Source organism: Lotus japonicus, chromosome 3 (assembly GCF_012489685.1).
Source record: "Lotus japonicus ecotype B-129 chromosome 3, LjGifu_v1.2".
In the NCBI taxonomy this organism is placed as follows: domain Eukaryota; kingdom Viridiplantae; phylum Streptophyta; class Magnoliopsida; order Fabales; family Fabaceae; genus Lotus; species Lotus japonicus.
In genome coordinates, this window is record NC_080043.1 from 86405040 (window position 1) to 86418361 (window position 13322).

The 13322-nt window shown below is 37.8% G+C and overlaps 1 protein-coding gene across 6 annotated transcripts; it reads left to right on the forward strand.

Moving 5' to 3' along the window:
* The first annotated feature begins 5320 nt into the window (after positions 1-5320).
* On the forward strand, positions 5321-10883 carry LOC130746859 (inactive TPR repeat-containing thioredoxin TTL3-like). Of its 6 annotated transcripts, none has more exons than XM_057599614.1 (9): positions 5321-6362; positions 6605-6854; positions 7117-7301; positions 7384-7717; positions 7826-8027; positions 8121-8227; positions 8311-8442; positions 8915-9014; positions 9998-10391. In XM_057599614.1, exons 1-9 carry the CDS (start codon positions 5662-5664, stop codon positions 10042-10044), a joined length of 2058 nt encoding a protein of 685 aa, XP_057455597.1. In that variant the 5' UTR covers positions 5321-5661; the 3' UTR covers positions 10045-10391. The 6 variants fall into 6 exon arrangements, with proteins under 6 accessions (XP_057455597.1, XP_057455595.1, XP_057455598.1 ...); XM_057599612.1 differs by lacking the exon at positions 9998-10391 and adding an exon at positions 10444-10883 and having other exon boundaries at positions 5322-6362; XM_057599615.1 differs by lacking the exon at positions 9998-10391 and adding an exon at positions 10444-10613 and having other exon boundaries at positions 5322-6362; positions 8311-8452.
* Positions 10884-13322: the final 2439 nt, after the last annotated feature.

Consider the following 13322-nt stretch of genomic DNA (forward strand, 5'->3'; position numbering starts at 1 on the left):
GGCGCGTTTCTGCAGGCCGTGGTGGGACGCGTGGCACGCGTCGGTTGGGCACCGACAGGCGCGTGCGTGCCACGCGTCAGAGGAGAGAGACGGTATGAGGAGTGACGCGTGTCACGCGTTGATTGGTCCGGACGATTTTCTTTTATCCTAATCTTTCCAACTCAATTATTTCATTCAAAAAAAAATTAAAAAAAATATAAAAAAATTACCAAAATTCATGATTTTTTTTTCTCTATAAATAGAGACTTGGCTCGTTTGATTTGAACACAGAAAAAAAAACCAAGTTTTCCATCATCTTATTCATCTTATTATCTTTCTACTATCTCCTTTGCTTTGAAATGGATCTCAACAAGTACCATTTCAACACCCAGAATTCTTCTAACCAAATTCCCAACAATTATCAACATCCAAATCAGTTTCCCAACAACCAAATTCCCAACAATTATCAACATCCAAATCAGTTTCCAACTACCAAAATCCCAACATTTATCAACATCCAAATCAAATTTCCAACTACCAAAATTCCAACAATTATCGAGATCAAAATCAATCCAACTACCAAAATCACAACAATTTTCAAGATCCAACCCAATTTCTCAACCAACGTCCTCATCCCCATCATGGATCTATGTTCAGATATCCATCTCCAACACCGCCGTCTAATGATGGTACACCTGAATTTCCCAAGTTTTCAACACAAATGAATCTTGCTGGCATGACAGCTGGTAATGAAGCCACTCCAAATTATGAGGATTCAACTCCTACGAGCAGGAGAAGTCACTTACCAGCATGGAACACTGATCAAAATAAGGTGTTAATTAGTGGGTGGCTTAAATATGGAACAAACAGTGTTGTCGGGAGAAACAAAAAAGGAGACACATTTTGGGGTCAAATTGCTGAGTATTGTAATCAGCATTGCTCATTCGATCCTCCGTGAGATGGAAATGCATGCCGAAACCGTTATAATTATATGAGCAAACAAATAAATAAATGGATTGGCGCTTATGAAGGCGCTAAGCGTATGCAACGAAGCGGTTGGTCGGAGAATGATATTTTAACCCAAGCACAAGAATTATACGCAGATGGGAATAAGGGTCAATTTAATTTGATGGCAGAATGACAGGCTCTCCGTGATCAACCACGTTACTGTAGTCAAGCAGGAGGAAGTGTTCGCTCAGGGAGTAGTGGATCTAAGAGATCTCGCGAGAGTGGTGCATGTGGCTCAAACTCTATAGGATCGATTCCCCGTCCAATGGGTAGAGATGCAGCTAAAAAAAAGGGTAAAAAGAAGAGCACAACGGTTGCCTTGGAGGCGATGGAGAAAGATTGGGCTGCATACAAACAAGTCAAGGAGATTGAGGTTGAACAATTGAAGCAGATGGCGGCGATGCAACAAGAGACTAATAGATTGAGGAAATAGGAGAATGAAGCTAAGGAAATAGAATTATTTCTAAAGTTAAGTGAAGAGGAACATCTCAGTGACCACAAGAAAGAGCTGTTGAAGCGGTTGTCCCAAGAGCTCTTTGGAAATTAATTGTCTGTAGTGTTTGCTTTATTATTTTTCAAGTGGTGTCAAGTCTGTAGTGTTTGCTTTAATAATTTGTCAGTGTTGTCGAGTCTGTAGTGTTTGCTTTAATAATTTGTCAGTGTTTTGTCAAGTCTGTACTGTTTACTTTAATAATTTGTCGGTGTTGTCAGTGGCTTTAATGTATCGGTTACCAAGTTTGAACATGCATCACTCAATTCGAATCTAGTCATTATCCGATAATTAACTATAGTTCATATTATTTCGAATCCGTCAATGTCCACCATTCAATTTATCTATATATATGGACTCATAGATCCACCATTCAATGTATCTCTTCCCATCTACTTCTCATCTCTTCCCATCTCTTCCCATCTACTTCAAATTTCACAAAAAATGGATCCACTAGAGTTTGATCTCAAAGCTTACCTTGAAAAAAGCAAGAGAGAAGACACTTATGTACTCAACCACTTTAGGGAGCGTCGAAATCTAATTTTGGAGGATAGCGCACCTCGTGGTAGAAAACATTTCAGTAGAGATCATGCAGGGGCAAACCAAAGGTTAATTGCCGACTACTTTGCCAATGAGCCTACATACGACGATGAAATATTTTGTCGCCGGTACCGGATGCAAAAACATGTGTTCCTTCGAATCGTTGCAGACCTTTCAAGTAGTGATAACTACTTCACCCAGCGAGTTGATGCAGCGAAGAAAGAAGGTATATCTCCCTTAGCAAAATGCACCACAGCAATGCGAATGTTAGCATATGGTGTGGCAGCAGATGCAGTCGATGAGTACATCAAAATAGGAGAGACTACAGTATTGAAGTGTTTACGTAGATTCTGTAAAGGAATCATACGATTGTACGAGCAAGAGTACATGAGAGCACCAACCCAAGAGGACCTGCAAAGAATACTACAGGTTAGTGAAATGCAGGGGTTCCCAGACATGATCGGGAGTATTGACTGCATGCACTGGGAGTGGAAAAATTGTCCTAAAGCATGGGAAGGTCAATTTGCTATAGGGGATAAGGGAACCACCACAGTTATTCTTGAAGCAGTTGCATCTCCTGATCTTTGGATCTGGCATGCCTTTTTTGGATGTCCGGGAACGTTGAACGATATAAACGTTCTAGACCGGTCACCAGTGTTTGATGAATTGGAACAGGGAAACGCTCCACGTGTGAATTTCATCGTGAACCAACGTCCCTATAATATGACATACTATCTAGCTAATGGTATCTACCCTTCTGATCCAACTTTCGTCAAGTCTATTAGACTTCCTCAAACTGAACCCGATAAGTGCTTTGCAAAACATCATGAGGGATGTCGGAAGGACATCGAACGTGCATTTGGAGTGCTTCAAGCTCGTTTTAAAATCATCTGTGAACCAGCTCGCTTCTGGGACATAACTGATTTGGGTATCATCATGAGGTCATGCATCATATTACATAATATGATTGTTGAGGATGAACGAGATTCATATGCTCAACGCTGGACCGATTTTGAGCAAGCTGAGGGAAGTGGATCTAGTACACCGCAACCATACTCGACCGAGGTGTTACCCGCTTTTGCGGATCATGTGCGTGCTAGATCCGAGTTCCGTGATCCAAATGTCAATCACCAACTGAAAGCAGATCTAGTGAAGCACATATGGGCAAAGTTTGGAATGTATGATGATTAAATATGCTTTGTATCGTACTAATTACATTATTTGTGTGTTGTGTGTTTAGTTTGTTGTCTTGCATTTTAAGTTAAGCAAATAAAATGTATTATTGTGTGCTTAGTTTCTTTTCTCCCATTTGAAGTTAATAAAATAAAATAAATTATTGTGCATATTTTTTTAAAAAAATATTAAATTGTTAAGTGTTTTAATTTAATTTACGTTAAAAAAATATCACGTTAATTTAATTTAATTTAAATAAATAAAAAATATTAAATTAAATTAAATCGATAATAATTTATTTAATTTAATTTTTATCGTAAATTTTAATTTTATGAAATTATAAAAAGAAAAATATAAAATTAAATCAAAATATGAAATAAAAGTGGTGAAGTAGGGGGTAGAGTGTTGAATGAAAAACCATTGGAATGAGTAAAAGTTGAATGAAGTGTTGAACTGGAGAGAGAAGGTGATGTGGAGTGTTGGGAAGAGAAAAAGTAAAGTGTTAAGAGTGTTGAATGTTGAAACCAATGTGGGTAATCTTATGGTCAAAGTCACAAGTGAAGTCACACCCTATGGGCTATGGCTATATCCTGGTAGCCCATGTTTTTCCACTGGCATTGAATTAAACATTGCTTTTTCTGATAACGTGTAGTAGTACTAGAATGTGTAGCCGGAATATGCTTGGCACGAGACCCCAGAGTAGCACCTACCTCAAATCAAAGGCGAATTGAAGCTTACAAGTGGATAATTAATCGAATATTGATGAGTGGGACCATGACCTATGAGTAGGGAATATGATGTGCCAAGCTGGCACTGTACTCTATGCACATGCCAACCTGTCACCACTTCACCCTCACAATCACAAGTCACAACACAAATATAACCTCTACCGTTTTACTCTTTAATTAATCCAAATTACTAAATATTGACATTATTTAATTAATCCAAATTATTGAAGAAATTTTAGAATGATTAAAAGTAATGTGAGAAATTCACACAAATTGGTCATGTGAGTACCATCGATCACATCACTTGTCATAATTTAAATAATTTTTTTATTAAGGACCAAAAGTCATAAATAAATATATATTGATGTATTTGAATTTGAACGTTTATGTGCTTGATTGGTTTTCAGTTAGGAAGTCCATTTGAAACATTGGAATTCGAGATCACGATTTTCAATGCACATTCAGGCAACGGAATACACTTGCACGATTGAGTGAATGTGCTTTCACATTCACCCAACTGAAAACCAAACAGGCTCTATGTTAGTGACTTAAAACATATATAACTCATTTATTAATATTAACATAATGTCATAATGTGTTTTTGTGCTCATAATTATAATATATAATATTTATATCCATTTTAGTAATCACACCCTAAAACAACTCTACTAATTTTTTTCAAACAAGATTCTTATAGAGAAAAAGTTTGATACACCGACGGTGTAAAGATTTTTTACACCGTCAACCAATCAGATTTCAAGGATGTGCCACGTCAATTAATGAAATTAAATAAAATGAGAGATTTTCTCACATCCTTGAAATCTGATTGGTTGATGATGTAAAAAAACTTTACACCGTCGATGCATAGAAATTAAACTCATTCTTATAAAGAAATTACTTTTATCATAAAATATTCAAATATAAATTACATCATTTTAACTTAAGCTTAAAAGACTCAAATTTTCCTTTCTTCTTTTCAAATTCTACTCCAAACACATTACTAGTAATTTGCTATCCTCCCTTAAATTACTTATTACTTTTTAAAAATAAGAGCCACGGGCAAATCTTCAAAATTCTTCCCTAGGTGCCACAATATAAATGGAAATAGGTGCTATCCATGTTTTTTTATTGGAAATGGAATAAAATTATAGAAAATCTACAAAATCTTTCAGGGTCTGGATTAAGATTAAAAATATTCTTAATGAAAATTGAAAATACTAAAGAAATAAAAATTCTTAGAAGTTGTGATGGTGTAAAACCCCTTTAAATACATCAATTAGTGAAAATAGTATGGAAGATTCAATTCTCCTCGACTACATAGTAACTTCACTACATGTTGCTATCACCAGCATTGTCGTGTTTAGAAAAGATGAGATCATGAGAGAGAAGGGGGTGATGAGTAGTAATATCCGCAAAGTTAGAGAGAGATAGAGAATCTAGCATAGAGAGTAAGAAAAATCCACCATTCTTCTCTCTCACTCTCTGTCGAAATAAAATCTACAATTTCCCTCCATGGTGTTGTTCTATAACAAGTAACAACAATCAATTCAATGCACCATATCTCACATCTTTCCTTTCCATTTCTATCTTAAACTCAAAACCAAACCAAACCAAGCACACTGATTACCATTAACCACACTTAATTAACCAACAAGCCTTTTGTATCAATCAAATCTCCCTCCTATATATATAAAAACAACATCACCAAACAACAACATTAAAATTCAGACACACAGAATTAAAATGTCCAAGACTATGCAACAACAACAACAACAACAACAGGGTTTCGATTCCCTGTGTTGCGACTACAATAAGCCCGATTCCAAACAACTCGATCTGCCCGCTTCTTCCACCGCCGTTCCTCCCAAACTCCCCACCAGCCACTCCGGCGAGCTTTCTCGCGCTTCCAGACCCGCTCACCGGAGATCGGTCTCCGCCGGAGCTCCGCTAATCTACTCCGGCGGAGCCAATGGTGGTGGAGGTTCTGGTTCTGGTTCGAGTCCGACCCTGCTTCCGACCGGGAACATTTGCCCCTCAGGGAAGATCCTCAGACCGGGTTTGCCATCTCGCGGCCCGAACCGGACAGAAGTTTTGGGTTCTGGCACCGGGAACTATGGCCGCGGTAACATAGTTCGCGGCGGCGGCGGTGGGAACTCGGTGGCGGCGGATTCACCGGTGAAGCGGGCGATGCGTGGCTATGATCCCGAGGAGGCGAAGAGGGTTGGGAACGAGATGTATAGGAGTGGGAACTTTGCGGATGCGTTGGCATTGTATGATCGTGCTGTTGCCATGTCGCCTGGGAACGCTGCTTACCGGAGTAACCGTGCGGCGGCGCTCACGGCGTTGGGGAGGTTGGGTGAGGCGGTTAGGGAATGTGAAGAGGCTGTGAAGTTGGACAATGGTTATGCTAGGGCTCATAAGAGGCTTGCTTCTCTTTATCTAAGGTATCTAACTATGCTCTCTCATGTTATGCTATGATATGTTATCTAAACTCTGCAGTTTATCTGGATTCATCATTTGTGTGCTATAATGAAATGTGATAATACTAGCATTTTGCAATGACTTGGTTCACCCAATCATATTGATTTTGGTATCAGCTCATTTTGGCTTATTGCTTAGTATGATGAATTGATGATGCTTGAAATTGAATGTCTAATTTCTATTGGTTTTGTTGACAATGGAATAGGAGGGGTTCAATTTTTTGTTGGGTTATTAGATTTGGAATTTTCTATATATGTAGAATCGGGCAGGTTGAGAATTCGCGGCTCCACCTGTGTCTCTCTGGGCTGCCGGAGGATCCATCGGAAGAGCAGAAGCTGTGCTTGTTGGAGAAGCAGCTGAGTCGATGTGCTGATTCACGGAAGATTGGTGATTGGAAGAGGGCACTTAGGGAATCCGAGGCAGCCATTGCTGTTGGAGCAGATTTCTCACCTCAGGTAGGTTTTGGTTGATGAAATAAGCCCATAATGTCTGGGTCAGTTCCGTTAAAGATAGCATTTATGTGTTTTTCGAGCTTGTTTGAATTAACTTATGTTTCATTAGAATCGCTCCTCACATAAGTTTCTTCCCATAAATGATTGTATTTAAAATCAATTAAAGAAATATTTATAAACATGCTTATGAGTCTGTTTTTTATTTTAGCCCAATCAATGTGCATTGTTTACATTGGCTAACTTGTTGGTTTGCTGCTACCTTCAGTTAGTTGCTTGTAAAGCTGAAGCTTATTTAAAACTCCATCAACTTGAGGATGCTGAATCCTGTGCTTCCAAAATTCCCAAGATGGAAGGTTGTCCTCCATCCTGCTCTCAAGCCAGGTTCTTCGGCATGATTGGTGAAGCCTATGTGCATTTGGTCTCCGCTCAGGTTGAAATGGCATTGGGAAGGTAAAACACCTAAGACACCAAATCCAAAACTACATAGAACTTTTGTGTGAATGAGTGAGAAACCAATGATGGGTTGTTGCAGGTTTGAGAATGCTGTCACAGCAGCAGGAAAGGCTAGGCTGTTAGATTATAGTAATTACGAAGTTTCTAGGATTGTAAATACTGTGAACAGAGTGGCGCAAGCTCGTTCAAGGGGCAATGAACTTTTCAGTTCTGGAAAATTTTCTGATGCTTGTACTGCTTATGGAGAAGGCCTCAAATATGACAATTCCAACTATGTTTTATATTGCAATAGAGCTATTTGCTGGTCTAAACTTGGCCTATGGGAACAATCAGTTCAAGACTGCAACCAAGCTCTTAACATTCAGCCAAACTACACCAAAGCCCTTCTCCGCAGGGCTGCGTCAAATGCAAAGGTGAGCCCTCCTTGCAATGCGCATATATGGGTCTGTTCATTTTCATTGTTGTTTTGTTGTCTGGATTTGTTTCATTGTCGTTTTTAAAAATGTATAATCTTGTTGCAGCTTGAAAGATGGGCAGAAGTTGTTAAAGATTACCAGGCCTTGAAACACGAGCTGCCTAATGACAATGATGTTGCTGTATCTCTTCATCAAGCTCAACTAGCATTGGAAAAATCTCGTGGCCTGGCCAATGGTACCAAGTTTGGAGTTGAAGTTGAAGAAATCTCTTCAGTAGATAAATTTAAATCTGCGATTGCTTCTGCTGGTAATTTTAATACCTTCTTAAAATGTTGAGTTAGCATTTTTCTAGCTTCATTTAAGCGTACTTCTTTTTATTAATGCAAATCTGAATTTGCAGGTGTTTCGGTAGTTTATTTCAAAGAGACATTAAATGAACAATGTGAAGAAATTTCTCCATTCATCAATACATTATGTGTTAGATATCCCTCTGTTAAATTTATTAAGGTACACAATGTTGTAAGTGGCTTCCATGAATTTACTAACATAATTGTCCTATCTGTCTAATTTTCTTTATAATTTAATTGAAGGTGGACGTGGAGGAGTGTCTAGCAATAGCAAAAGTTGAAAGCATAAGAAGTGTTCCCACTTTTAAAATTTATAAAAATGGGGAGAAGGTGAAGGAGATGTTCCGCCCAACCCATCAGGCCTTAGAGGACTCAGTAAGGAAAAGTAATAGCATCTAGATTTTTGAATTCATACTCTCATTATTTGCATTCACCAGCAACTCAAACCATAGCAATTGAAGAAGGTGCACCAAGAAAGCACCAAATATTCTTTAGTTTACGTTAGAATTTCAGCTTTTCTCTGTGACACACACGCACACGTGGATACCAATTTTTCAGTGCTTTTAGACAGGAAAACCTCATAGAGATAGATGTTCGTTAGCATTTTTGAAACCTTATATGTATATTTCTTCCTTTGTTCCTCTGATGTGCTTCCCAAAAGAGATATTTTTTCCTCAATACCTTTTATTTTGTTGCATGAGGCTTAAGAAAAATGCTTGAGTAAATATATACTCCAATCTTCAAACAATGAGGTAGATAGATTTGGTCCCTGAACATATTGTAATTGTCTTATTCAGTTCTTCAGCATTTTAAATGCCATATCAGTTAAAACTGGACAAAATTGCAGATATTGCATGTTCTGAGGTTAACAGCTCTGTTAGCATGGTTAATAAAGCATCACACAATGCTGACACTACATTTGGATACATTGATAGATGGGGTATCAGGTATGTAAAGTATTCAAAAGTCAAAACAACAAACCAAGAAAAAAAAACGTGATAGAATATGTTATAAATGTGATACTTTCGCATCCATTATTTGATATAGCGAGCTTGAAAAGATAGATCAATTAAAACTGTAGATATTGTAAGCTTGACATATAGCTAACAGAATCCTGTTACATGAAATAGAGTAGAGAGATCAAGCAGATGTTTTTTATTCTAAGCCAATTAAGCATCTATATTGGCTTGCTGGCTTACTCTTGAGTGATCTTTTTTATCTCACTGGCCTGCAGCAAAGGCCTCAACTGGGAAAGTCTTGGTGATACCAGCAAGACTCTTGAAGTGAACCTTCCCAGTTGGTTGGTCATCAACAGTGATCTCACTCACAGGGGGCCATAGCATGAGCTCTTTAGCCTTCACACCCTTGAGCTTCTTGATCTTTTTCTTTGAAATGAACCCTGTGATCTCGGTGTCATAGCTCACGAGCTTGCTCACCATCTTGAACTGGTGCTCCACCTTCTTCTTCTGTGCGATCCACATGTAACCTGTGGCTTTCACATGACCAACTTCGATCACGTCAGCCAGAGGTAGAAGCCCTGCTGGAAGTTCAAACTCTTGCAGCAGGGAAACAGCCATTTTCAGGCCTTCTTCATGCCCTTTCTTCACAATCCCTCCTTCCCTTTCGGCCATTGTTTCAATGCTGAGGATAGAAACTGTTTTGTTGCTTTGGAATGTGAATTAGTTGATTTGAGAGTTTTCTTTGTGTGAGAGTATATATAGATTCTGCTTGAGGAGCTAGCGGTAATGAGGGACAATATTTGTGCTTGGTAGAGATCGAAGTAACTAAATTTCTGGTATGTGCCGTCCAATGTGGTCCTTAATTTTGCTTCTCTTCACCACCTTGTCAGCTAGCATTTGTCATGTACAATACCAATTTGAATTTTACCTTTTCGAGCATTGTTATGATGAAAGTTACACAAAAATTGTAGGACGTGGGTGTGATTTTCTAGAAATAGTGACCAAGGCAGAGATGTAGAAGATGCCAAAATATCCACCTGAATAACCAATGCAAAACCATGGAGAACATAGTGTGTGGGTGTATGAAAAAGAATGGTTTTTGTTTGTTTATGTAAAAGAAAAAAAATCTCACATTTTTCTAGGTAAGATGTTCAGGAAATTGTTGTATAATTCTTCTAACTAATGTTTTTTTTATTATTTGAACTTGTGATTTCATTTTTATAGGGGTTACCACTAGACCAACATGAGATAAATAACTAAGATAAAATAAATAAATTTACATAAAAGGATGAGAAGATAGGGAATTGTAAGAGGAATTAAAAATAGTATTTCAGTTTGTAAGTAATAATGTATTTTTATATAGTTAGAATTAAATATATTTAAATATAAATTATATTTTTGAATTTGAAATGAATAGGCAAGAGGGAAGGAGCTGATGGTTCTGCCGAAGGAGTTCTTAAAGCCTTATGGCGTTTTGACTAGGGTGAGGAGCGTTATTTTGATGGGGGAAGCGATGTGGCATGAGGTATGACTGCACAGATGATGTTGCCCTCTACCAGATAGTGGCCCAAATCAATGTGCACAAGTCGTCTTTGGGGAGTTGAGGTAGTTCCTTGGGGTCTTAGTAGTTTGAGGTCTTGGTTTGTTCCTAGTTCTTTTAGGGTCTTAATAGGTTTTGGTTCGTTAGGGTTTTTGCATGTTTGCCTGTTGGCCTTGGGAGGTTTTGTATTTAGGTTGGGTTGTTTGGGTAGTTGTTAGTCTTACTGATTTTTTAAGCCCTTTTGAGGAGGGTTGTATATCTTGATCAATTTCTAAATTTCCTCATTTATATATACATATTTTGCTTTAAAAAAAAGATATTATGGTAAAAATATATTGAACTAATAATTTATTTTAAACTTAAGATATAGATATTAAAGTATTATTATTTGAAATTAAAAAAACCATTGATCTCAATACTTAATATTATAGAAACTTAATAAATTCGGTCATTATAATTATTAAGTTTCCTATAAATTAAAACAAATTCAAAATTGATTTCTTTAACCATTAATGTTTGATGCACCAAGAAAGCACCAAACACATTCTTTAGTTCAAGTTAGAAATTTCAGCTTTTTCTTTGTGACACACATGCACTCGTGGATGCCAATTTTTCAGTGCTTTTAGGCAGGAAATGTTAGGAAATAACACAACTGAATAAGTAAAATAAATCAGGAGCGCAATCAGCAACACTAGAATATAACGTGGAAACTCTAAAATCGGAGAAAAAACAACGGCCGTTGTCAAAACCGACAACCAGAGAATAAACACTATGTGGAAATTGTTACAACACATAGACTTCACTCTCAACCACCACATGACTCCAGTACACCCACACTATCCAAAGTAAATATTTGAACTACATCTCACAATATTCTAAAACAAAAGCATAAGAGAAAGGCTTAATCCTCAAATTAGTCCCTGTTTTTGTGTCGCCGTTAGAACCAGGTCCCTGACCGGATTTTTTTTTTGGAATACGTCCCCTTTTTTGCAAAACGTTTGGAGCCAGTCCTAGCCGGAGCCCGGAGCTTCGACGAGTGATGAAATGACATGATGATTGTGTAAATGAAGCTGACATGACATTAAAAAAATAATAAAAAATAATAATTTACAATCATATAGTTAACATAATTAAACCTATTTCAAATTCTAACCCAAATCTAATTAACAAATCTTAATTCCCCCACATTAATCTTAATTCCCCCAAATTACCCCAATTTCCAATTGCATCAACTCAGAAATTAGGGTTCATCTGTTCTTCCTCTTCTTCTCCTTCCCAATCTTCTTCTTCTTCCTCTGCCATTCTTCTTCTTCCTTTCTTCTTCTCTTTTCTTCTCAATCATCACCCTCTGAATCTCAAACATCATCATAGCCATGCCTGAAAGAGAGGGACGAGATCGAGGGCGAGAGAGGGGCGATGTAATCCATATAGATGGACAGAGGAAGCTTCATGGTCGTTTGTAACCATCACGACCATAGCCGTGGCGTGGTGGTGCGAAGTGGAAGCATCGTCGTTGACGTTGTAGAGTCTGGGTCATGGGTTTAGTGGCTGAAATGGCGAGGGGAAGGGACAATGACCTCGATTCGCAACAGTGAGGTTTTCTGGGTTGAGAATGGAATTTTGGTTGAGTTGAACAAGCTTTTTCGTCGTTTTATGCTCAAAGGTTCCTAAAGGTTCAAGCTTTTTCTCCTTCTGGCTTCATCAAGGATTTTTTCTGGGTTGAGTTTTTTTGGGTTGGGGGTGCTTGATATGAGAAAGAAGGGCAGTTGAAGAGGATGAGGGTTGGGGTTTGAGTTTTTCGTTTTTGGATTTTTGATTTGACATGAGTTTCTGGATTATTTGTTTTTGGCTTTCACTTTCTAAATGCAAACATTGGAGGAAGATGAAAAAGATGAAGGTGGAGGTTTTGTGGGGGAGTTTGATTTACTGGGTTTTTGTTATAGGTTCTGGAATATACCCATGTACCCTGTCGTTCCAATGTTTGCTTTGGAGGGATTTCCTTGAGATGAAGAACTTGGGAGTTTGGGTTTTTAGCTTTATGGTTTTTTACTTTAATTAATGGGTTTTTGTTTTTGTGTTTGGATTTGAGAGTTTGATTTTCTCGGTTTTTGTTATAGGTTCTGGATTTCTTGTTCTTGTTTTGGGTTGATGAAGATGAAGATTAGTTTGGGGTTCATGGTTGCCAGAAATGTTAGATAACGTTGTTAACTTTTTTTTTGTTGCAGATAAGGTTGTTAACTAAAAGACAAGCTTTTGACTTTTTATTTTTAATTAATAGTTTTAATTTAATTTAATTATTAATATATGTGTCATTTAAAATTTAATCAATAATGACGTGGAAATGCCACGTAAGCGTTTTCCTGCCACTTAGCAAACTCGCCGGAGCTCCGCCCTCCGGCGATGACTGGCTCCATACGTTTTTCAAAGTTAGGGATTTATTCCACAAATTTTTCTGGTCAGGGACCTAGTTCAGATGGCGACAAAAAGATAAGGACTAATTTGAGGATTAAGCCTAAGAGAAAAAAAAACACAAAATATAAACTTAAAGTGTTTTCAGGTGCTACTACATCGTGTTTTTGGTGTGTTGAAACAAGGAGCTTGAGATCCCTATATATAGCCTTGGACTCTCCCACCCCTCACTAATCTAAGCAATGTGGGACTTTTCCAATAGCTTTTCTTGATCTTTTTTCTTCTTCATTAATCATTAGCAATGTAGGACTTACATTCCAATCAACCCCAACAATCTCCACCTTAAT

Coding starts and splice junctions, on each gene's coding strand:
- LOC130746859 (XM_057599612.1), top strand. CDS start 5,662: ATGTCCAAGACTATGCAACAACAACAACAACAACAACAGGGTTTCGAT. Junction 7,718..7,825: donor GGGCTGCGTCAAATGCAAAG/GTGAGCCCTCCT, acceptor ATCTTGTTGCAG/CTTGAAAGATGGGCAGAAGT. Junction 9,015..10,443: donor ATTGATAGATGGGGTATCAG/GTATGTAAAGTA, acceptor TGAAATGAATAG/GCAAGAGGGAAGGAGCTGAT.